This window comes from Carcharhinus amblyrhynchos, chromosome 11, assembly GCF_965287045.1.
Source record: "Carcharhinus amblyrhynchos chromosome 11, sCarAmb.v2.hapA, whole genome shotgun sequence".
Lineage (NCBI taxonomy): Eukaryota > Metazoa > Chordata > Chondrichthyes > Carcharhiniformes > Carcharhinidae > Carcharhinus > Carcharhinus amblyrhynchos.
In genome coordinates this window covers 84,751,310-84,774,018 of record NC_137334.1, presented here as the reverse complement: position 1 = coordinate 84,774,018, position 22,709 = coordinate 84,751,310, and the positions used below count along the sequence as shown (strand labels likewise).

The following is a 22,709-nucleotide window of genomic DNA, read 5'->3' as shown; positions in this document are numbered from 1 at the left end:
AGGAAATTTGAACTCTTTAGATTTTTGCATCCAAATCTTTCCTGAACCTTTAAACACTAAAAGGCATAGTATCAAAGCAATGTTAGCATATAATTGGGAATCGTACAGCAGGAAAGGAGGGCATTTGGTCCATTGTGCTTGTTCCAGCTCTTTGAAAGAACTATCCAATTAGTTCTACTCAACTGTTCTAACCCCACAACCCTGTAAGTTTTACTATTTATCCAATTTCCTTTTGAAAGGTACTATTAAATATGAAATCATAAGCAAACAGGAATTTTACAGAAGACCGGGGACATGAATTAAGTGTTAGGTGGGACCACTTGTCTAGTGTATTTAGAAATATTTCCAATATGCCACCTTATCTCTCAATTAATTAATATTTTTGCCACCCTTTATCCACAATGGCTGCCTAAAAAGAAGTACCTCTCATCTCTCCTCTGTTTTTTTTGCCAATGACGTTCAGTCTGTTTTCTCAACCACCCTCCCAGAGAAAACAGCTTCTTCTTACTCTCAAAGTCTCTCATGGTTTGATGAACCTACGCCAAGGAGAATAATTCTGAAAAGCCTTCTTAAGGTGAAATCCCCCATACATCCTGAAAGGTGGTATGGCATATTGGAAATTCATCTGAATACACAGGACAAATGGGCCCACCTAACACTCTATCTAATTCATGTTTCAGATATGACTGATCTTCCGTAAAACTCCCCTGTTTATTTATGATTTCAGCATCTGCAGTTTTATTTTTACGTTTGATTTTAGTGGATTGAAAGCAGATATTGCAGACTTTAGCAATGCACAGCATCACAAGCTTCAAGTTCTAGTCTGTTCCAGGGTATCTTGAATGAAGCCAAAGCAAAATGTGTCCAGAAAGAAAAATCATTCCGTCTGAAAATGCTTCACAATATCTAATGTCTGACCTATCAAATACTTGAGCTCGAGTCCAAAATCTGTTGATCTGATTCAGTACAATGAAGCAAACGAGCTTTGGGATTGATCTTATGGACCATTTTGCAGCGAGTTCTCACAGCCATGTCCATCTGCTAATCTTTGTGCACTATGAAACAAAATGGATTTGGCTTTGCTTCTTCAGCAAGCAACCCTCCTGATGTGGTGGTTAAACATGGAGGAAGTCATCCCACTTCACAATGGAGGGACCATGGCTGACATTTTACACAACACTTCTCAACCCTCAGGACATGTGCATTATTGCCAATTAGGCACTGCCAAAGTAATCACTTGTTTCTATGTCGGAAACACAGCAGCCAATATGCACACGGCAAGTTCCCATAAATAGCAGTGTGTCTAATGGCCAGATAATCCCTGTCTTTTTAGTGATGTTCAATGAGTGATAAATCATGGCCAGGACAATGGGGGTGACTCCCCTGCCCCTCTGCAAAATAGTCCCTTGCAATATCCACCCTGCTATATCCACCCAAAAGCACAAATGAGGGCCCAATTCAATGTTTTGGAACAAGACAGCACCTCCAGCAACATAGCCCACCCTCAGTATTACATTGAGGGTGTAATCCTCAATGTAATCTAGAAGTGTGTGTGCAAGTTTCTACTGTAAGGCCAAATTGTGAGAATAAGTCAGCCCTGGCCCATGCCAGCGATTTAATTTTAAAAATAGCTGCGGTGAAGCTGCTTGGATCAGCTTTGCAGTGTAGGTGGAGAGAAAGCTGAATGTTGCATTAGAGCAAGGCAAGCAATAAGCAGACCTAAGCTTTACCACTGACAACGTCCAGGAAACTATAGATTTGCACCAACTGTGTTGAATCCTAGCCAGGCTTTCAGAGAATCTTAAGGCCTCAATCTTCATGCAAAGAACACAATTTGGCATTGATTGTTTGGCCTAAGCCACGAGCAAGTAGATTAATAGGTTCTGAAGACATAGCTCATCAAAAGCCTTTGCAGGAGTATCGACTACAGTACTAATTTTGGGCTTGTACTCTAATGCTGCCAATGGTTTTCCAATTACCTTAACTGCTTGATGTCCAGTGAAGTTCCTAATTGTACGTCTATTGGTAAATTTTGTCTCTTAAGCTTGTATTTACCCTGCTGAGGTTTACTGCCACAGATGTGAGGCATCCTCTGGTACTTCACCATGTGACCCTATTCATTAATCTCATCTGTGAGTGTAGGTTATTTAATTGTAGATGAAGAAGCTGTGCAGCCTAGAACAAAAACTATGCTTAACCCAACACAGCCACATACGTACTACCAAACAGGGTCAGTGGATTGAAAATAGGGGCAACAACTTTGGCTGTCCTCACATCTGAGCATTTCTGGAAGCCTCTTGGATAATTTAATAAACATGCCAAGTTGCTTTGGGTGTTATAATACAGGTCAGGAACTCCAGTGTTTTATGTAGACTCCCTGGATCATACATTTTGCACTTTGAATTTGGCTAGGATAGGCATGACATATTTTACCTCAGTCATGATTCAAGTGATCCACTAGGGAGCTTTTATCAAACAAAGTTTGTTTAAGAATATAGTTAACATGTATGGGAAGAAAATTAGCAATAACTTTTATCAATTACAAATAAAACAAGCAGAATAATGTTAACCTTTAACAAATGTATCTAAAATGTTCCAATCAAACAAAAACTTCGCGTTGACAAAAACCCTTTCCACAGGTTAAACTAAAGTTTATTCATTAGTCACAAATAAGGTTTACATTAACACTGCAATGAAGTTATTATGAAATTCCCCTAGTTGCCAGTGTGGTGCCTGTTTGGACCAAAGCACCTAACCAGCGCATCTTTCAGATTCTGGGAGGAAATTGGAGCACCTGGAGGAAACCCATGCAGACACGGGGAGAACATGCAAACTCCACACCGACAGTGATCCAAGCTGGGAATTGAACCCAGGTCCCTGGCTCTGTGAGGCAGCAGGCCTAACCATTGTGCCGTCCAGGTTTAACACAGCAATGACTAATGCTCACGTGATGCTACAACTGAGTCCTTTGGGTGAATGCTGTAGTTCTCTTGAGGCACACACAGACAAGCTTGGAGTCAGAACAACTTCCTAGAACATCAGGGAGAGGCTCTAGTTGAGCCACCAACAGCAGATTCTCTACTCCAGGAAGGCAGGAATTCTTGCTTTCAGCTAACCAGCAAAATTTCCAATACCAGGGAGACAGAGAATGAAAGAAATACTGCTTTCAGTCAGAAGCCCACTCTCTTCTAAAACTAAACTGCTGCCTGCCAAAACAGGAAATGAAATCTTAAATTCAATAGGAAGAAAAGAAAACTGTCTAGAACCCATGACCAGCCAACCAGCCTTCCTCCGAACAATGCAGGATCATAAAAGATCCCAAAGTAAAAATAAACAAGCCCCATTTAAGCCATGTTAGGAGCAATATGGCAACAATGGCATAGGCTGAGGATGGGAGAGCTGCAGAGAACATGATTTTTAAAATAATTCTTAAAGGTACACTAACATCACACAGAACATCACTGGGCTTAGGTCATGATAATCATTGCAACACCATGTCACATCAACACTTCAGGGATATCTAAGTGTCGTCACCCAGTCACATATGCATGGACAGTAGGATTCCATTTCAGGAACTGACTTTATGTGGGCTTGATTCCTGGAATGGCAGGAGAGATCGCTTTAAGAGGAGAGACTAAGCCGGTTAGGATTATATTATTGGAGTTTAAAAGAGTGAGGGGGGGATCTTATAGAAACTTATACAATTCTAACAGGATTAAGCAGGGTAGATTCAGAAAGAATGGACGTTCCAAATGGTTGGGAGTCCAGAACTAGGGGCCATAGATTGAGGGTAAATGGTAAACCTTTTAGGACAGAGGTGAGCAGAAATTTCTTCACCCACAGAGTGGTGAATCCGTGGAATTCGCTACCACAGAATGTCATGAGATTTCAAGAATTAGATATAGCTCTTGGAGCTAAAGTGACCAAGGGATCGGGTGGGGGGGAGCGAAAGTAAGATCAGAATATTTAATTTCATGATCAGCCATTATCAAAATGAATGATGGAGCAGACGCAAAGGGCAAGCAGCTTATTCCTGCTTCTATTTCCTATGTTCCTATGAGTAACTGCAGAGAGATAGTTAGATTCCATTACAAGTCTAAGTCCCTTAAGTTGTCTTAATCTGATTTTGAAGCAATCTGTAAACTCTACACGCCACCTGATTGAATCATTTCAACTAGTTGGCTTGTCAGAGAAAAACTAACACTGCATATTCAAGCCCAAGGCTGCTTGAATGAGACACAACTACACTTCTCAAAACGCTGAACTTTTGATCTCAGCTGGGGTTGCGCAAGGTGGCATCGAAATGAAGCTAAGTGCTGTCATGCAAGGAAACAAGGGTGACAGAGAAGCATAGTCACTGCAAGTCATTCTCACATACCTTCTGTCAGCAGAGTGAAAGACTGGAGAAATGTTAGAACTGAGACTTATGATCAAACGGTGGATCACAAACCACTTTACAGGATCACAGAAAATCAAGCGCAGAAGGAGGCCATGACCCACTGTGCCACGACTGATGCTAGTTTTACAGTTGGAGCAAGGTCCCCAATCCAATTTCCCAACCCTGTCCCTACATCCCTTTACATTTTGAAATACTGAGCGAATTCCCTTTTCAATGATGCTGTACTCTTTGTCTCAAAGGCAACTGTAAAACATTGTGCTCCTTGCAGAAACAAAAGAAAAACAAATCTGCTCGCATTCTCCTTCATTCATCATCAAGGTAGTCTGTGATCCTGTGTAACCAATTTGCCAGAGAAAGCAATCTTTCGCTGTTAACCTTTCAAAACATTTCAAACATTACAAACCTCTGCGTGATCCCTCTTAGCTCAGCAGTTATCGTTAAAAGGTGTTAAGCTTTTCAAAATTGTAACCTTTAACCTCCAATTCCTGGACCACGGGTCCAATGTCCTTCCTTCAACAGGGTGAAGATGCCTAAAACTGCATGTAATGTTTCAACAGCGGCCCAACCTAACAATGTATTGTACAAATCCAACATTGTTTTTTAATAGAAAAATAGAGTGTAAGCCAGAGAGAGAATAAAAAGGAAGGCAGAAGGTGAGAATACTGAAGTATTTATTTTTGTCCTAGTTGCTGGTTATAGATCAGTTAGTTTGACTTCAGTAGTGGGGAAAGTTCTAGAATTCATCATCAAAGATTTTATAGCAAAACACATGGAAAACAGGATTGGAAATAGTCAGCCTGGATTTATGAAAGGGAAATGATGCTTGACAAATGAACTAGTATTCTTTGAAGGTATGACTCAAAGAGTTGATTAAGGGGGGGACAAGAGAATGTGGTTTATTTGGAGTCGTAGAAAGCTTTCAACGAAGTCCCAGAGATTAGCATGTAAAATTAAAATGTAGAGGATTACGGGTACTGGTTGGCAGACAGGAAACAGAGTAAGAATAAAGATCTGTTTTTCCATTGATAAGCAGTGAATAGTGAAGTACCACAGGGATCAGTACTGGGACCTCAGCTATTTACGATATATATTAGTGATTTGGATAAGGGAGCTAATTGTAATATCTCCAAATTTGCAGATGCCACTAAGCCAGGGCGGGGGGGAGAGGAAGCTGTTTGGAAGATGCAAAGACGCTTCAATGCAATTTGGATAAGTTGAGTAAATGGCAGATCAACTATAATTTGGATAAATATGAATTATCTACTTTGGTAACAAAACAGGAAAGCAGATTACTATCTGAATGGCCATAAATTAGGAGAGGGGAATGTGCAATGAGACCTGGGTGCCCTCATACACCGGTCACTGAAGGTAAGCACGCAGGTACAGCAGGCAGTAAAGAAGGTAAATGGTATGATGGCCTTCATAGTGAGAAAATTCGAGTGCCGGAGCAGAGATGTCTTGCTGTAATTAAACAGGGCCTTAGTGAGGCCACACCTGGAATATTAGGTGCAGTTTTGGTCTCCTTATTTGAGCAAGGATGTTCTTGCTTTAGAGGGAGTGCAGAGGAGATTTACCAGACTGATGCTTGGGATGGCAGGACTGACCTGGGAGAAGAGATTGAGTTGGTTAGGATTGTATCCACTGGAGTTCAGAAGAATGACATGGGTGGGCGGGGCATGGTGGGGGTTGCGGGTTGGATGTCATAGGACCCTATAAAATTCTAACAGGATTAGGCAGGGTACATGTAAGAAGGATGTTCCCAATGATGGGGGTGTCCAGACCCAGGGTTCACAACCTGTCGATATAGTGCAGACCATTTTGGACAGAGATGAGGAAATATTTCTTCACCCATAGACCCATAGGTGGCCAGTCTGAGGAAAATCTGTTACCACAGAAAGTAGTTGAAGCCAAATGTTTTCAAGGACCAGTTAGAAGCAAATGGGATTAAAAGATATTGGTGGGGGGGGCATATATCAGGCAATTGAGTTAATTTATAATTTATTAGCCATGGTCTTTATGAATGATGGTGCAGGCTCCAAGAGCCAAATGGCTTCCTCCTCTTCCTATATTTCTAAAGCACTGCTGAGATCACCTAATGTACGTCAAAGCCCAGGAAATGCAGACTGAATTCTGACCTAAATATGTACAGTACAAGATTTTATGCATATTTTAAGTATCGAGGTGGGGGCCTAGACAAAAATAATAGGAGACAGAAAAGAGAAAATAAAAAGTTTAATTAGATGATTAGCAAACTGAACCTCCAAGTTATTATTTTCCTGAAGGATATAATTAATACACACACCTCATTGCAGGCTTTCATACACACTTAATTAGCCTTGAACTTAACACTGACATAAATCACAGTTCTATGCTAAGTTCACACACAATTTTCACCACTTAAATTTCATAGTTAATAAGTTTGCTGAATTCACCAAAGTAATCCTAGATTCCAGCACCAATGAGCTGTGTTTTTTTTTGTTGTAACATTATTTGATGTGTTATTTTGAGGTTGGTGAAATGGTGCAAACTAAAATTCTTGTAAAATGAGGTACTATCAGATTAACTTTCAGAATGGCTTAGATAGGAAAGCAGAAAGTCACAGCATTCAGCCCATCATATTTGTGCTAGGATCTTGTGTTAAGGCATGTTGCTTTTAAGCTAATTGTGTGAATACACCCTTAGCTACAATATCTGGAACACAGAATTCCTACAGTGCAGAAGAAGGCCATTCAGCCCATCAAGTCTGCACTGACCACAATCCCGCCCGTATTTACCCCGCCAGTCCCCCAGACACTAAGTGGCAATTTATCCTGGCCAATCAATCTGACCCACACATCTTTGGAGTATGGGAGGAGAATGTGCAAATTCCACAAAGGCAATGACCCAAGCCGGGAATTGAACCCAGGTCCCTGGCGTGTGAGGCAGCATGCTAACCACCGTGCCACAGTTACCTGAATCCCAACTTATACCAAGTCCCATTCATCCTGTGCTACATTTCCTCCTCATCTCCAATCATGTCAATTTTAAACTCTCACCCTTGTGACCTCCAGGACCTCACTTCCTATTTAGCTTCATAACCTCCTCCAGGCCTACAAGCTTCTGTGTATTTTGCTTTTCCAACTCTGGCTTTGTGTTCCTACCTTCCACTTCCTTCACACAACAGCCATGACTTCAGCCATCTATAGGCCCTAAGCTCTGGAATTGCCCCCTTCAAGCCTTACTAGATCTCCACCCCTCACTTCTTGCTTGAGGAAGATGACTTGATTCCTCCCTTTTTCACCAAGCTCTTGGTCATTTCTCCTAATTACTCATGTGGCCCGGTGAGAGATTTTGTTTGATGGAAAAGGCACTATGTAGATGTAATGTACTGTTGCTCTTTTAACGATGCCAAAGGATTCGTAGCATTGCCAAAACTAATGATCTGGCGGATTATAGCACTGTTTAACATCTCATTCAAAATATAGAATCTTTGACAATGCAGCAGTCTTCTTGTATGACTTCACAAAGACTTAACACCCTTGATCAAACTATATTATAGAAAGTAACATAATATGGGACAATTTAAGAACGTTATTTTTTCATTATCTCGTATTGTTATTGTCTGGTGCATCTTTAGAATTTCGGTAAATTATTATGGTGGGGGATGTAATACTTTTACCCTGTAACAAAAGCAATTTGCATTTATATAGTGCTGTTAACATCGATACATGTCCCAAGGTGTTTTCTTCCATTTGAAATCTAATATGATTGTATACATTGTATTTCTGAACTTGCAAAATAAAAAAAAGATAAGGGGAGATTTAATAGAGCTCTTCAGAATGATGAGGGGTTTTGATAAGAGTGCATAGAAAGAAATGGTTTCCACCGGTAAGGTGGTCAGTAACCGAAGGAGACACATTTTAAATATATGCAAAAATCGGGGATGTTGAGGAGAGATTTATTTAGGAGTTGTTACGATCTGAAACGCATTGCTGGTGAAAGTGGATTCAATGGTACCTTTTTGGGGGATATACATATGGTAATAAAAAGAGGATAAAAATGCTGTGATAGAGGGAAAGAGCAGAGAAATGCAACTAATTACCAGAGGCACTTACATCCCATGAACAAATAAAGTGAAGAGAAGACTCAAAGAATGGGCATAGGCACAATGAACTAAATGGCTTCCTCCTGTGCCATGCTAGCCTATTATTCTATGAACTTAGATTTGTTTGGTGAGAGGATTTAAGTTACAGTGGACTCTACAATATCATATTTAAAGTTTACTTATTAGTCACATGTATGGCTTACATTAATACTGCAATGAAGTTACTGTGAAATTCCCCGAGTCGCCACACTCCGGTGCCTGTTCGGGCCAATGCACCTATATTTGGGTATACATCATTGAATACACCTTGAATTTGGGTGGCACAGTGGTTAGCACTGCTGCCTTACAGCGCCAGGGACCTGGGTTCAATTCTGGCCTCGAGTCAGTGTCTGCGTGGGTTTCTTCTGGGTGCTCCAGTTCCCTCCCACAGTCCAAAGTTGTGGGTTAGGTTGCTTGGCCACGCTAGATCAACCCTAGGGTCTGGGTATTAACATGTTATTAATATATGAGGTTTTGGAAATAGGGCTGGGCGGGATTGTGGTCTGTGTAGACTTGATGGGCCGAATGGCCTCCTTCTGTAGGGATTCTATGAATTCCAAACCCACACATCTTCCACTTGTATCATGCAGTTTATGATAATATCAGCAGTGTGCTACACTGTAATTTATCTCCTTATACTTTATTATTTGATTATGTTGTCATTCATGTCCAGATTGCACCGCCCACCACCGACCCAGATTCCCACCACGATGTTCGAAAGCTGGATGAATCAAGAGCTTGGCTATTTAATTTCTGAAGGTGGTTGTTTAGACTCACAACCGTGTTGGTAAGAAAAGTAGCTTATCAGCCTTCAATCACTCCCTAAGCCATCCTGCCCATTGTGCTCGCACTGATTTTTCAGCAGCTCCCTCCACACGCCTGCTGTTCCCGCAAGAGCCCCGTGTATTATTTTTCTCCCCATCCCGGCACAGTGGCACAGTGATTTGCCCTGCTGCCTCGCAGCATCGGGGATCCAGGTTCAATTCCAGCCTTGGGTGACTGCCTTTGTGGAGTTTGCACTTTCTCCCCCGTGTCTATCTGCGTGGGTTTCTTTCCACAGTCCAAAGGATGTGCAGGTTAGGTTGACTGGCCAAGATAAATTACCCGAGTGTCAGGGAAATTAACAGGGTAAATGTGTGGGGTTACAGGAATAAGGCCTGGGAGGGATTGTGATCGGTACAGACTCGATGGGCTGAATGGCTTCCTTCTATACTGTAGGAATGCTATGATTCCGTATTTATCCAATCTGGAGTTTTTTTAAACAGGTTTCTTTGATCTTTCAAGCAGTGTATTCCATATCATAGCTTGCCTTTTAAAAAAACGTTTCCTTCTGTCATTTCTCACTTTTTTCACCTTGGATAGAATTTTCTGACCTTGACCGGACAGGGATTATCCTGTCCCGCTGTTGTAAATGGAGATTTGGCTGAACGCCAGATTTTCCGTTCTCGTTGGCAGCGGTAGTATGCGACAGGAGAATTCCGACCCTCATGTTTTTATTTTGTTTACTGACCCCACTGCCACTAGAAACCATTTGGCCTTACATCATCAAAAACGGTCATGATTTTGAACAACTCTATCAAATGTCTGCTCAGAGGAAAGCAATCCCATCTTCTCCTGTTGCTTTTGGAGAGACACTTAGAATAGGCACATGGTCAAACAAAAGTGTCAAATCTATTATGAGGGACTTGCGATGTCAGGGGCAGGAATGAGATTTATTCAGCCCTTCACAGCAGGTGGAATGCATTGCAGGTGGTGAATTCAGAGATTCACATGAGGAGTACATTCCACAAGATTAAAGATTTTAACTTAAAATGTTTCTTGTTTTTTTTTTCCCCATAAATTCAAAGGCAGCACCTCTCAGTTGGTGCATTACAAAGACAAAGCACCAGCTGTAGCTCTGTTGGTAACACTCCCCTGAGCCACAAGGTTTTGGGTTCGTTTCCCGCTCCAAGGCCAGTACACAAAGAAAATCAAGGTCGACACTCCGTTACAGTACTGAGGGAGTGCTGCACTGTTGGAGGAGTTATCTTTTAATTCAACCGAGACTCCATCTGCATATGTGGATGAATACAAAATAATCTATTTCAAAGGAGAGCAGGGAAGTTACTCCTGGCCAATATTTATCACTCAATCATTCTTATATAAGACAGGTTCTTTGGTCATTATTATACTGCTTTTGTGGGTGTTCACTATGCCTGGATAAAGTGGATGTGGAGAGGATGTTTCCACTAGTAAGAAAAATTAGAACAAGAGAGCACAACCTCATACTAATTTGGTTAATGTTGAGAATACATTTGTGTTAGCAGGGCTAGAATACAAGAGCAGGGATGTAATGCTGAGGCTGTATAAAGCTCTGGTCAGGCCCCATGTGGAGTATTGTGAGCAGTTTTGGGCCCCATATCTAAGGAAGGATGTGCTGGCCTTGGAAAAGATCCAGCAGAGGTTCACAAGAATGACCCTTGAAATGAAGAGCTTGTTGTACAAGGAAGGGTTGAGGACTCTGGGTCTGTACTTGTTGGAGATTAGAAGGATGGGGGGGAGATCATATTGAAACTTACAGGATATTGCAAGGCCTGGATAGAGTGGACATGGAGAGAATGTTTCCACTAGTAGGAAAAACTAGAACCAGAGGGTACGACCGCAGGCCAAAGGGATGATCCTTTAAACAGAGATAAGGAGGAATTTTTTCAGTCAGACAGTGATGAATCTGTGGAATTCTTTGCCGCAGAAAGTTTGTGGAGGCCAGGCCATTGAATGTCTTTAAGGCAGAGATAGATAGGTTCTAGATTAATAAGGGGATCAGGAATTGTGGGGAAAAGGCAGGAGAATGGGGATGAGAAAAATATCAGCCATGATTGAATGGGCCGAGTGGCCTAATTCTGCTCCTATGTCTTATGGTCTTATGCACTTATTGAGTGTCACGTTTCCCACATTACAACAATGGCTACACATCACGGCAACTACATTGCAGTGTTAATGTCAGCCTGCTTGCGACTCTAATAAATAAACATTAAACATTAAAAATACCTCATTGACACGAATACTTTGGGATATCGAGTGATCACAAAGAGCACCACATGGATATTTTTCTGACAACAAAGAGCAACAAAAGTGTAGCTTGTACAAAACGCATGTATCTAAGACGTTGTCCTTTGTATGTGCGTGGCATTTTCAAATAATACATTAATATTGCACATTCTTACACAGCTTGCTGGTAAAGATGTTCACGCAAAGAACAATATTGTGCCTGAAGGGATCAGGCCAAACACAACAGTGACAGTGTTGGTGAGATAAGGCTTTTCAATATGAAGTAGCTCAAGGCACACATTCCAAGTTATTCATTTCAGGCTTGTCAGACCTTTGTCCTTCATTTGCTACATGTTCTGCATTGTTACAAACTGGCTTCCATATTGCTGTACTTCATGATGAACTACACAACCGCAACCAAATACGTGTCTTCTCTAGATTGTACATTAGCTGCAATAAAATCTAGAACAATTTCACAGTGTTAATAGGAGCAATTTATATGGATAAAGGAGCTGTTGGGGAGGGGCGGAGGGAGACAATAATTTTTTTAAGTTCGTTCATGGGATGTGGATATTGCTGGAAAGGCCAGCATTTTATTACCCATCCCTAAATGCCCCTGAGACAGTGGTAGTGAGCTCCCTTTTTCAACTGCTACAGTCCACATGATGTAGGTACATCACATGTGCATGTTCTCACCGTGTCTGCGTGGGTTTCCTCTGGGTGCTCCAGAGTCCAAAGATGTACGGGGTTAGGCGCATTGGTCATGTTAAAAATTGCCCCTTAGGGTCGGGGGGGCTGGCTAGCCAGGGTAAATGCACGGGGTTATGGGGATACATGGGATTGTGTTCAGTGCAGACTCAATGGGATGAAAGGCCTTCTTCTGCACTGTAGGGATTCTATAATTCTAACCATAGTGCTCTCAGGGAGGGAGTTCCTGAGTTTTGACCCAGCAACAGTGAAAGAATGGTGACATCCCAAGACTGGATGGTGAGGAGCTTGGAGGGGAAGATCCAGGTGGTGTGGTGTTTCAAGTGTCCGCTGTCCTTGTCCGTCTAGATGGTAGTGATCATGGGTTTGTCCTGTAGTGCACCTTGTAGACGGTACATGCACTGTGCATCGGTGGTAGGAGAAGTGAATGAGGATGGGGGGGCCAATCAATTTTTAGCATGGCTGACTTTTAAGGATTTAAGAAGAAGGCTGCTCTGTCCTGGATGATGTTGAATTGCTTGAGTGATGGTGGAATTTCACTCCTTCAGACGAGTGGAGAAAATCCCACTATTTTCTTGGAGTAGGTTCTACGACTAGGAGTCAACGTTTAAAAACGACTAACCCAGTGACAATACCACTATGCTAACCACTGCGCTACCGCCTCCCCTGTCTGTGCCACTGAGTTGTGAGCTTTATGACAGGAACGCAGAATCAACAAATTGTTCAAGGCGTGACTGTTCACAAATTCACTCAGTGTGAGACCATCTGGAGCTGGCAATTTCAAATGGTCCAGCTTCACACCAAATCAACCAAAACTGACACAAACCCAATTTTAAAAACACAGGCTGACAAAGAAACCAGGCTGCCCAATAATCTTTTCTTTCCCTAAATTTACATTTCAAAACTGACTTGTAAGCTTTTCATTCTTTTGAAGAAAAATGCCGATTAACCTGCCAATTCTTGTACAGCAACAAAAACTTAATTGGCAGGGACCTGGGTTCATTTCCAGCCTCAGGTCACTGCCTGTGTGGGAGTTTGCACATTCTCCCTGTGTCTGCGTGGGTTTCCTCCGGGTGCTCCTGTTTCCTTCCGCACTCCAAAGATGTATGGGTTAGGTTGATTGGACATGCTAAATTGCCCCTTAATGTCCCAAGATGTGTAGGTTAGGGGGATTAGCAGGGTAAATATGTGGGGTTATGGGGATAGGGGCTGGGTGGGATTGTTATTGGTGCGAGCTTGATGGGCTGATTGGCCTCCTTCTGCACTGCAGGGATTCTATGATTCCTAATTGTGAGATATCGAGGAGATCACACCGTGTGCATTTACCTCTGCCTTATCATTCAGGTACTATGCCCTAAGAGAGTATTAGTGACCATGTCATTGGACTACTCCATGATTATGCGTGGTAAAGCCCTGCATTGATTTGCCGTTAACTCCTGCAGTGTGACTGAACAGGAAACTCTCCCACTCTCACCGCCCGCCATCAGGCATACCAAAATCAATCCTTCCAACCATGTTACGTGTGCACCTTCTATGGACATCAAATCCTCAAATGGGATTCCAACCCAGATCTTTGGTCCCAGAGGTAGAGACTTCAACACTGCACCACAGGCCTCCATGCACTTAACCACGTGCATAAAAAAAACACAAAAAAGTATTGTTGCTTATCATATTCTAAACTTTGCACTGGTACCAAGCTCATTGGTGCATTCGAACTGCACTGGGGAATTAGTGACTTGTCTGAAACTCAATAGGAAGAAACAGGAAATATTTGCGTCTATTTTTATAACAGTGTGGTACAGTATCAAGAGTTGTGGCATGAAGGCAGCTGAATGGAGTTCAAACATATAATCCCTACAGTATAGGAGGCCACCACTTGGCCCATTGAATCTGCATTGACAACAATTCCACCCTATCCCCATAACCCCATGTATTTACCCTGCTAAACCCCCTGACATTGAGGGACAATTTAGCATGGCCAATCAATCTAACCCACACACCTTGGAATCGATCATGACTCAAGGGTTCAAATGGGCTGCTCCTGTTCCTACATTTTAGTGACCTTTTCACGTAATTGTATGATAAGACCAAAGTTTAAATCCTGTGAAGGTTTTTTTTTCTTCTTCTGCTGGCTGTATCTATTCTGTCCAATAAGGGATTTATGTTTTTTTGAGATCATTTTGATCAAGTTTGGGATTTGTATTAGCTCACTGAAAGGAAGGTTGGGTTAGAATTCAAACTTGAAGTTTCAAAGAGAGAGATTTCCTGACTTCCTCAATTGTGTCCACAAATGTTCAAACTCCCTCACCAACTGTAGGATGCACTTAACCAATATTTAAGATAATGCAGTATAGGTCTATGTAATATAACATAAGGTCTTATCTTATCCTCCATCAATGTGCCACGATTACTAAAGGCTTTGGAACACGGGAACAAACAAATCATTCAGACATTGAGCCTGTTTCACTATTCAATTAGATCACGGTTGATCTGTCGTTCAACTCTATTCATGCACATTAAGGAAGGATATCAAGGAATACAGAAGGAAGAAAATTCTACCAATCTTAGTCTTGGAAGATCAAATTGTTGCAGCATCCAAGCCTTTTGTGAGAGATTTCCAGATATCTAACATATAAAAATACTTCCTGATATCACTCCTAAATGGCCTACTTCTAATTTGATGAAAATGCCCTTTTTTTTGTTCTTGATGTCACCAGAAAATATAATTTCTCCGTATCTATCTTATTGAATCCTATTAACCCTTTAAGCATCAGAGCACCCTACAATCTTCCAACAGCCACAGGCTACAGTCCATGTTTATGCAACCGGTTTACATAATTGAACCCTCTTAGGCCTGGTGTTATCCTAATACAGCACTTAAGAGCAATGAAATAAGAAACAGAATTCGAACCTAATCTTCCTATTAATGTCTTCCTGAAGGAAATGAGCCAATAAGGTATAGATTTTATACCAAATTTGACCAAGATGATCCCCCAAAAAAAAGCACAAATTCCTTAATGGGCAGAACAGAGGCAACCAGCCTAGTTACAAGAAAAAATGCATTTAATAAAAATAAGATGCTAAGGGTTGAAGTTCCTCCATTAAGCAGCTGGGTTTCAAGCCTGCTGACAACAGGTTTACAATATAAACTTTGTCTTCACATTCAACCCGTGAAAGAATATCAGATCGCAGAATGCAGTTGAGTTAGTTGCATCCAGTATTTTTGAAAAAGGCTTTGACAACATTGAACAAGGATTCTATAGTTGAGAACACAGCACAGTGTCACAGTGGTTAGCACTGCTGCCTCACAACACCAGGGACCCAGGTTCGATTCACGGCTTGGGTCACTGTCTGTGCAGAGTCTGCACGTTCTCCCTCTGACTGCATAATTTCCTCCAGGTGCTCTGGTTTCCTCCTACAGTCTGAAAGATGTGCACTGGCCATGCTAAATTCTCCCACAGTGTACCTGACTATGCACCAGAATGTGGTGACTAAGGGATTCTCACACTAACTTCATTGCAGTGTTGATGTAAACCTACTTGTGAAACTAATAAACAACTTTAAATTTAAAGAACACACCATTTTTTCTTGTGTATCAGGTCCTCAGAAGATTATCTCTCAAATCACAGCAGAGGCGTTGTATTTTTTTTCTTAAACCAAGGATAGTGTGCAGGGTAAGATCCAAGTCTACCTCAGCCAGAAAGGGAACCAAATTCTATTCATAGAATCATAGAATCTCTACAGTGCAGAAGGAGGCCGTTCAACCCAGAGTCTGCACTGACCACAATCCTACCCAGCCCCTATTCATAACTCCACATATCTACTCTGCTCGTCCCCCTGACATTAAGGGGCAATTTACCATAGCTATTCAACCTAACCCACACATGTTTGGACTGTGTGAGAAAACCAGTGCAGTGGAGGAAACACAAGGGGAATGTGTAAAATCCACACAGACAGTGACCCAAGCCAGGAATGGAACCCGAGTCCCTGGTGCTATGAGGCAGCAGTGCTAACCACTGTGCCGCGCCTATTATTGGCAGTTGATCCGAGCCACCATTCTCTTTTCCACCTTCTTCCGTCGGGGAAAAGAAACAAAAGTCTGAGGTCACGTACCAACGGACTCAAGAACAGTTTCATCCCTGCTGCTGTCAGGCTTTTGAATGGACTTACCTTGCATTAAGCTGATCTTTCTCTGCACCTTAGCTATGACTGTAACACTACATTCTGCACTCTCTCCTTTCCTTTTCTATGAACGGTATGCTTTGTTTGTATAGCGCACTAGGAACAGTACTTTTCACTGTATGTTAATACATGTGACAATAATAAATCAAGTCAAATCAGATCAAATCAGTTGCAGAAACATGGACTGAGCTGTCAAAGACTGTAGGGTGATCTGATCCAAAAGCTAGCCAACTGAGCGAACTGCTCTCCCAACAGAGAGCTTAAGAAAAGCTTAAAAAGTTGTCAGCAATTGCAAATAATTGCAACAAACTGAAAACAAACAGCCGAAGGTTGCTCTGTTGTGGAAAGCTAATGTGCAAATGACAGAGTTAGATTTGTAATGAGACATCAGACTAATTATATACGCTACAAGGGAAGCAGGTATGGATTAATTTGCCACAACTGTAATCAGTTATGTTATCCTTTCAGAGAGAGGAAGATAAAACTAAAAGTTGCACAAACCCCCATGGTCTTGGCAATAAATACTAGAGGTTAAGCTGCACAATGTATTCAAATTGAACCTGCGCTACAATTAGATTCTCTTTTTGTGTAGACCTGAAACTGACTTCAAAGGATCAGAGCTCCAAGTAGCAGGTCTGCCTTGCAAGGTTCCAGACCAGCTAGGAACAATGTCTCCCGTGGTTTACTGCGGACCAACCGATTCAGCTGTCAGATTGCCAGCTCGACCCAATGGAAGAACCTGGTCCCTGGTTTCTATCACCATAAAGTAAAAAGTCTGACAACACCAGGTTTTAGTCCAACCTATTTATTTGATAATATTCTCACTAGCTTTCGAGGGGACAGCCTCTTCGTCAGGTGAATGGAGGATACCCACATCATGAGTTCTATCACCATCTCAGAGAAATTCTGCCACAATCCCTCTCAGGAGATTAAGCACTAACCAGACAACAGACAAGCTGATCTTTCTCGCTCGACAAACTGATGCCAGGAACAACTCCTGAGCAACAGATCTGACCGCTTTTCAGTTCAAAACTGAACTACTTAAAAAATATAAATGTTTTAATACAATTATTTCAAAACCAAATAATGCACCTTAAAACAGATTTTTTTTGATGGATTTAAAATTTCATTATATGGAGTTTATCTCACATCTCTTAGAAGTAGGACAGAAACAATTGCAATAATTTAAATTGAGATGAGGCAAACCTAAGGACTCAATCAGAACAAGTTGCCACACTCAAGGCAACTTTGTCCATGCTTCCCATTTTGATGAATATATTTTGAGAAAATATGGCATGTGAAGAAAAAAATCAGTTGGGATCAGTATTCTTATTTCCCTGTTTTACTGGTATTCCATTTTAAAGTATACAAAATCAGATCTGACGAGTATTATTTCCCCGTCTTACTAGTGCACCAGACCAGTATGCCCATTTCCCCATTTTACTAATATTCCATTTTAGTGTACAAGGACGGTATTCTTATTTCCTTGCTGTACTAGTGTTCCATCTTAAAGTATACAAGTCCAGCTATGTGAATGGAGTTAGTGTGAGAATCCCTTAGTCACCACATTCTGGTGCATATTCAGGTACACTGTGGGAGAATTTAGCATGGCCAGTGCACATCTTTCAGACTGTAGGAGGAAACCGGAGCACCTGGAGGAAATCATGCAGACAGAGGGAGAATGTGCAGACTCTGCACAGACAGTGACCCATGGTAAATGTATGGGGTTACGGGGAAAGGGCCTGAATCTATCAGAGTTGGTGCAGGCTCAGTGGACCAAATGGCTTTCCTCTGCACTGTTGGGATTCTATGAAAAATAGGCTTATTTCTCCATTTTAAAGTATCAAGACCAGTATTCCCAATTTCCCATTTTACTAGTGTTCCATTATAAATATACAAGACCAGTATTCTTATTTCCCAGTTTTACTGATGTTCTATTTTAAAGTATACAAGACCAATTGAAACTAGTAAACTTATTAACCCATTTTGCTGTTTTTTTTCCCCCTCTTTCATTGTGTTCACACCAAATATTCTTCATACTCGCGGGGGGGAGGGGAGTGGCGGGCTTTGCAACTTGTCTTAGAAAACTGCTCTGTGGTGACATCTACTCGCAGCCAGAGAACTGCAAGTACAAGTTAAATATGATGCACTCACTGGCTGTAACCAGGGACCCTTAAAGGAAACACCAGAAAAGTTGTGACAACCCTGGGTGTAAGGCTTGCACAGACTAGAGGTTGTTTCCAGAGCTAAGAGAGCGTCTTCCTGCTCCGACAGGCAACGAAAAGAAAGGTTTCAAATGAATGCAGCTCCGCAAATCTTTTTTCTTTCCAAACGAAGTTAGACTTTGTCCATAACAGGTCGCCAGGCGGGGTGGCTACAAGCTACCAGATTACTCATACAAGTCCCCCTGGCACCTCGCTCTGTGCTTAACTGTCTTCGCTGCTGATGTTACTTTTAGCATTAGTGTTAGGGTTCACTAGGAGATTGAGATTGGTGACTGGTTATCTTGAGAAGGTGTGTGTGTGGGGGGGGGGGGGGGGGGGCGGGTGGTGGTTAGGAAACTGTTGTAACGAGGTTGACCAGGGAAACTGGAGACGCGGTGCTGTTAGATAATTTAAAGGAATTCTACAGGGGGGATGTCCTAGAGAGAGAGAGAGATTAGGGCAGTGGGAATGAGCTGGGGCATTCATCCACGATTCCCACAAATTAGCATCTATCCTTTCCCTGAAAACTTGCTTAGAAAAGGAACAATTATGTCTCAATTCCATCGCGATATATGTTTTGAGTGCACGGGTGAAACAAAAAAAATGCCACGTGGTGATGATGTATACTGGGGAAGTTTAATCAAATTACAGACATCAGGGATCCGGAGTGCCTTTCTGCTGGGTTTAGAAGGGAGGGCTGAACAATCAGTCCTGATACGGGAGTCACCACATTCCCAATCTCCCCGGAATTTCCAACACCCCTTTTAATTTCCTTTTCTGTAACTTTCCAGTATGGAAATAAAAGGGTCACCAGCTGAAGTGCGGGCACTTGTTTGTAACCTCAAGAATTGGAGGGAGGAACTTTGTTACAAGATATAGATTCGTGGATTAAGGAACCCGGCGCCAGCACAAGTGACAGCAGTATTTTAGCATCAGTGATTCAATGAGGTCGGTTGACACTAGTTCCCCGAAGTTTATTTTTGCCATCTATTCAGTTGATGATATCTTCTCTAGCGATACAGACTAGTACATTCCAACACATGGGAAACACCACCACTGTCAGATTTCAACTGGGATCTTAGTGCATTTGACACTTATTAGTTCTATTTCTTTCCCCTAGTCTTTCCCCCAAATAACCCCAGCTGGTTTGCCTTTCGTGGAATCGCGTATCCTTTAAATCCATTAAACCCCTGCCCCTTTCACATGTCGTCTTGGAGCATTTTCGAGGAAGCCAGGGTAGTAAAAGTCTGTGTTTGTAAACAGGAACATGCCCCTGCGCTGTCAGAGAGAGGGAGACAGACCCTCTTAATGTCCATGGCTCCTATAAAGAGAGAGGGTGAGAGCTCCTCTTAATGCCCATTGCTCCCACAAAGAGAGACAGAGACCCTCTTAATGTCCCTAGCTCCCAGAGAGGGAGAGAGAGCCCCTCTTAATGCCCATTGCTCCCACAAAGAGAGACAGAGACCCTCTAAATGCCCATTGCTCCCACAGAGAGAGAGAGAGCTTCTCTATTTGCCCATTGCTCCCACAAAGAGAGATTCAGAGACCCTCTAACTGCCCATAGCTCCCAGAGAGAGAGAGAGAGAGCTCCTTTATTTGCCCATTGCTCCCACAAAGAGAGAGACAGAGACCCTCTCATTGCCCATGGTTCTCAGAGAGAGGGGGTGACAGCCCCTCTTTAATGCCCATGGCTCCCACTGATTCCAGCTTTACTGTCACCGGGAGCACACCAAATCGGAAAAGGCAGAAACACCCACACACTGTCTGGGTACAAGTTACTGATGCTAAATACGGTTTCACTTTAAAAAAAAACGTTTCTAGAGAAAGAGAGAGAGAGACAGAGGTGGGCTATCATAGAACAATCTCTCGCCTTCCATTTACAAATAAAGTTACCGAGCAAATACAGAGGGGGAATTGAGTGTAAAACTATGTCCCGATATTGCAGTATATTCCGGAGTGGATGGCAGGGATAAGGGGGGATGGAGATAGACACATCATTCTCCCCCCTCCTGTTAGAGGGTCTGTCACTTTCCAAGTACGGTCTGTACAAAGCAATCTTGTCAAGAATCCTACAGTGATTTGCAACCCCCCACATTAAAATTCGGGGGTGGGGAGGCTTGCTCCACTTTAAAAAATATATACATATAAATATTGCAGGCTCTGTAATGACACAGGAGCTGTACTTACGGGAATTAGCGGTGGCGATGCACACCCATAGACTGATGGATAGAGAGAGGGCGAGAGAGAGGTTGCAAGCAACCAGCGAGTCCATTTTCAAATAAGAACCGAGAGAGAGAGAGACACACACACAGAGATCAGGACAGTAACTCTCTGTTCTTCACCATGTCAGCCAGCATCTGATTTCCTCCTGTCCCCTTTCTTCTTGTTTCTCTCTCTCTCTTCCACTCCTCCCTTTCTCTCTCCCCCCTCTCTGTCTCTCTCTTGCCTCCTCCTCCTCCTCTTTCTGCTCGTTCACGCCATCCCGCCGCTACACGTTCTCTTGCGCCAACCAGTGGACCAGGAATCAGGGCCAGGAAAGCAAGAGAGAGAGAGAGAGACACACACACACACACACACGGCAAGAGGGAGACTGCTCTGAGGGAGCGGTGGAGGGGTGCAATTTAGGGGAGGGGAAAAGACTGATGGACCATCCAGTGTGTGTGTGTGTGTGTGTGTTATCCAGACAGTCTATCCAAATGAGGCTCCCAGAAAGATGCAACCCTCTCGCAAATACACCCACTGTCTATCCCCTACATAACAGCAGCTAACTACTTACTGGCACCAAATCCGTCACTTGTATTATATATATATATAAACGGAGACAGTTATGACAATTGTGCCCTATATCCACACACACATCATTAATCCTCGTGATCTGAAAGTTCCGACACCAGCAATAATCTGCTCTAATATTTGAGATTTCTTCCTAATGACCACTTTATTTAACAGTTTCTCACTTCAGCGGCTTATGGCCATTCAACTGGGAGACGTGGGCAGAGCCGCAAACTCTTTTATTTACCAAACAATTTACAAGTACAAGAATACATTACACCTTCAAAATGCCTCCTCACAATAATAAATTATAAAGGTAACACCTGAGATAACAGTCTCAACAGTAAACATGCCATTTTAAATACAATAACACATACAGCGTAGCACAGTAACAAGCAGCTAGTGTGCATTGCGAGTTATCCACAACCTGCCTTTCCAAGGTTGCAAACTCAGAACAACAACAAACCGGCAAGTTATAACATAAACAGTACCGGCAGCTAACGCAGTGCCCCTAACTCTCTCTCCCATCCCCCCCCCCCCAAATGATCCCCATCCCCACTGATGGAATATTGATGACTGGTTTATGATGAATGAGTCGCCACCCTTCCATCTGAAACAGTGACCCTGGAGTGTGTGCCTTACAGGACGGCGAAGCCCATCAGGCAATAGCTAAACTCCCAGACGCAACTCTCAATTAATAACCATCAGCCTGGCTTCCATCACACCTCTCACAGCACACCCCGGGATACAAGGCAGCCTCGAGTTTATCATTATTGAAAGGAATAGTTTTCATCCGAAACAGGAGCCCTCAGATCCACATCAGCCGCATTTCAGCTCTGAACCTAGCAGTTGTTTAGTTATGGTACACTCATTCCAGATACTGGAGGGTAATCTAGCATTTTGATGTTGTGTTGGGCGGGAAGGTGAATTAAGTTAAGATTTCTACCACCGATGTGCAAACTTTAGATGTCCCAGGGCGCTTTATTCTCCTTTTAAAGTTCGCTGTAGGTAATAACGAAGCGACGAGGCGGAGGGAAGGGAATGAACTTCAACTCTTGTTAACGAGAGAAATGCTGAAAGCCAGCACAGAGAAGTACCGGTGAGGCTTGTTGAGTGGTGTGTAGCTAAGCCTGGCCACTGGCTGTTTGAAACTTGCACCTTAGCTGGCTGCAGAGGCTAGGGTCAAACCGTTCTCCCGGTAGTAAAGCAGCCTGGTGTTAATTCACCTTCATTGCTTCATCCTGTAAACCGTCCCCCAAGACACCCCTTCAATCTCTGTCACCGGGCATATCCC

The 22,709-nt window shown here is 42.6% G+C and overlaps 1 protein-coding gene across 1 annotated transcript in view; it reads right to left on the bottom strand.

The window, feature by feature from the left end:
- LOC145350301 (contactin-associated protein-like 5) overlaps nucleotides 1–21,053 on the bottom strand; it is a 1,016,709-nt gene extending 995,656 nt beyond the window's left edge. Inside the window, exon 1 of the mRNA XM_080199494.1 lies at nucleotides 20,831–21,053. Within this exon, the coding sequence (XP_080055620.1) occupies nucleotides 20,831–20,915 (85 nt within the window). The 5' untranslated portion in view covers nucleotides 20,916–21,053. The remainder of the gene's footprint in view (nucleotides 1–20,830) is intronic.
- Between the last annotated feature and the right edge of the window lie 1,656 nt (nucleotides 21,054–22,709).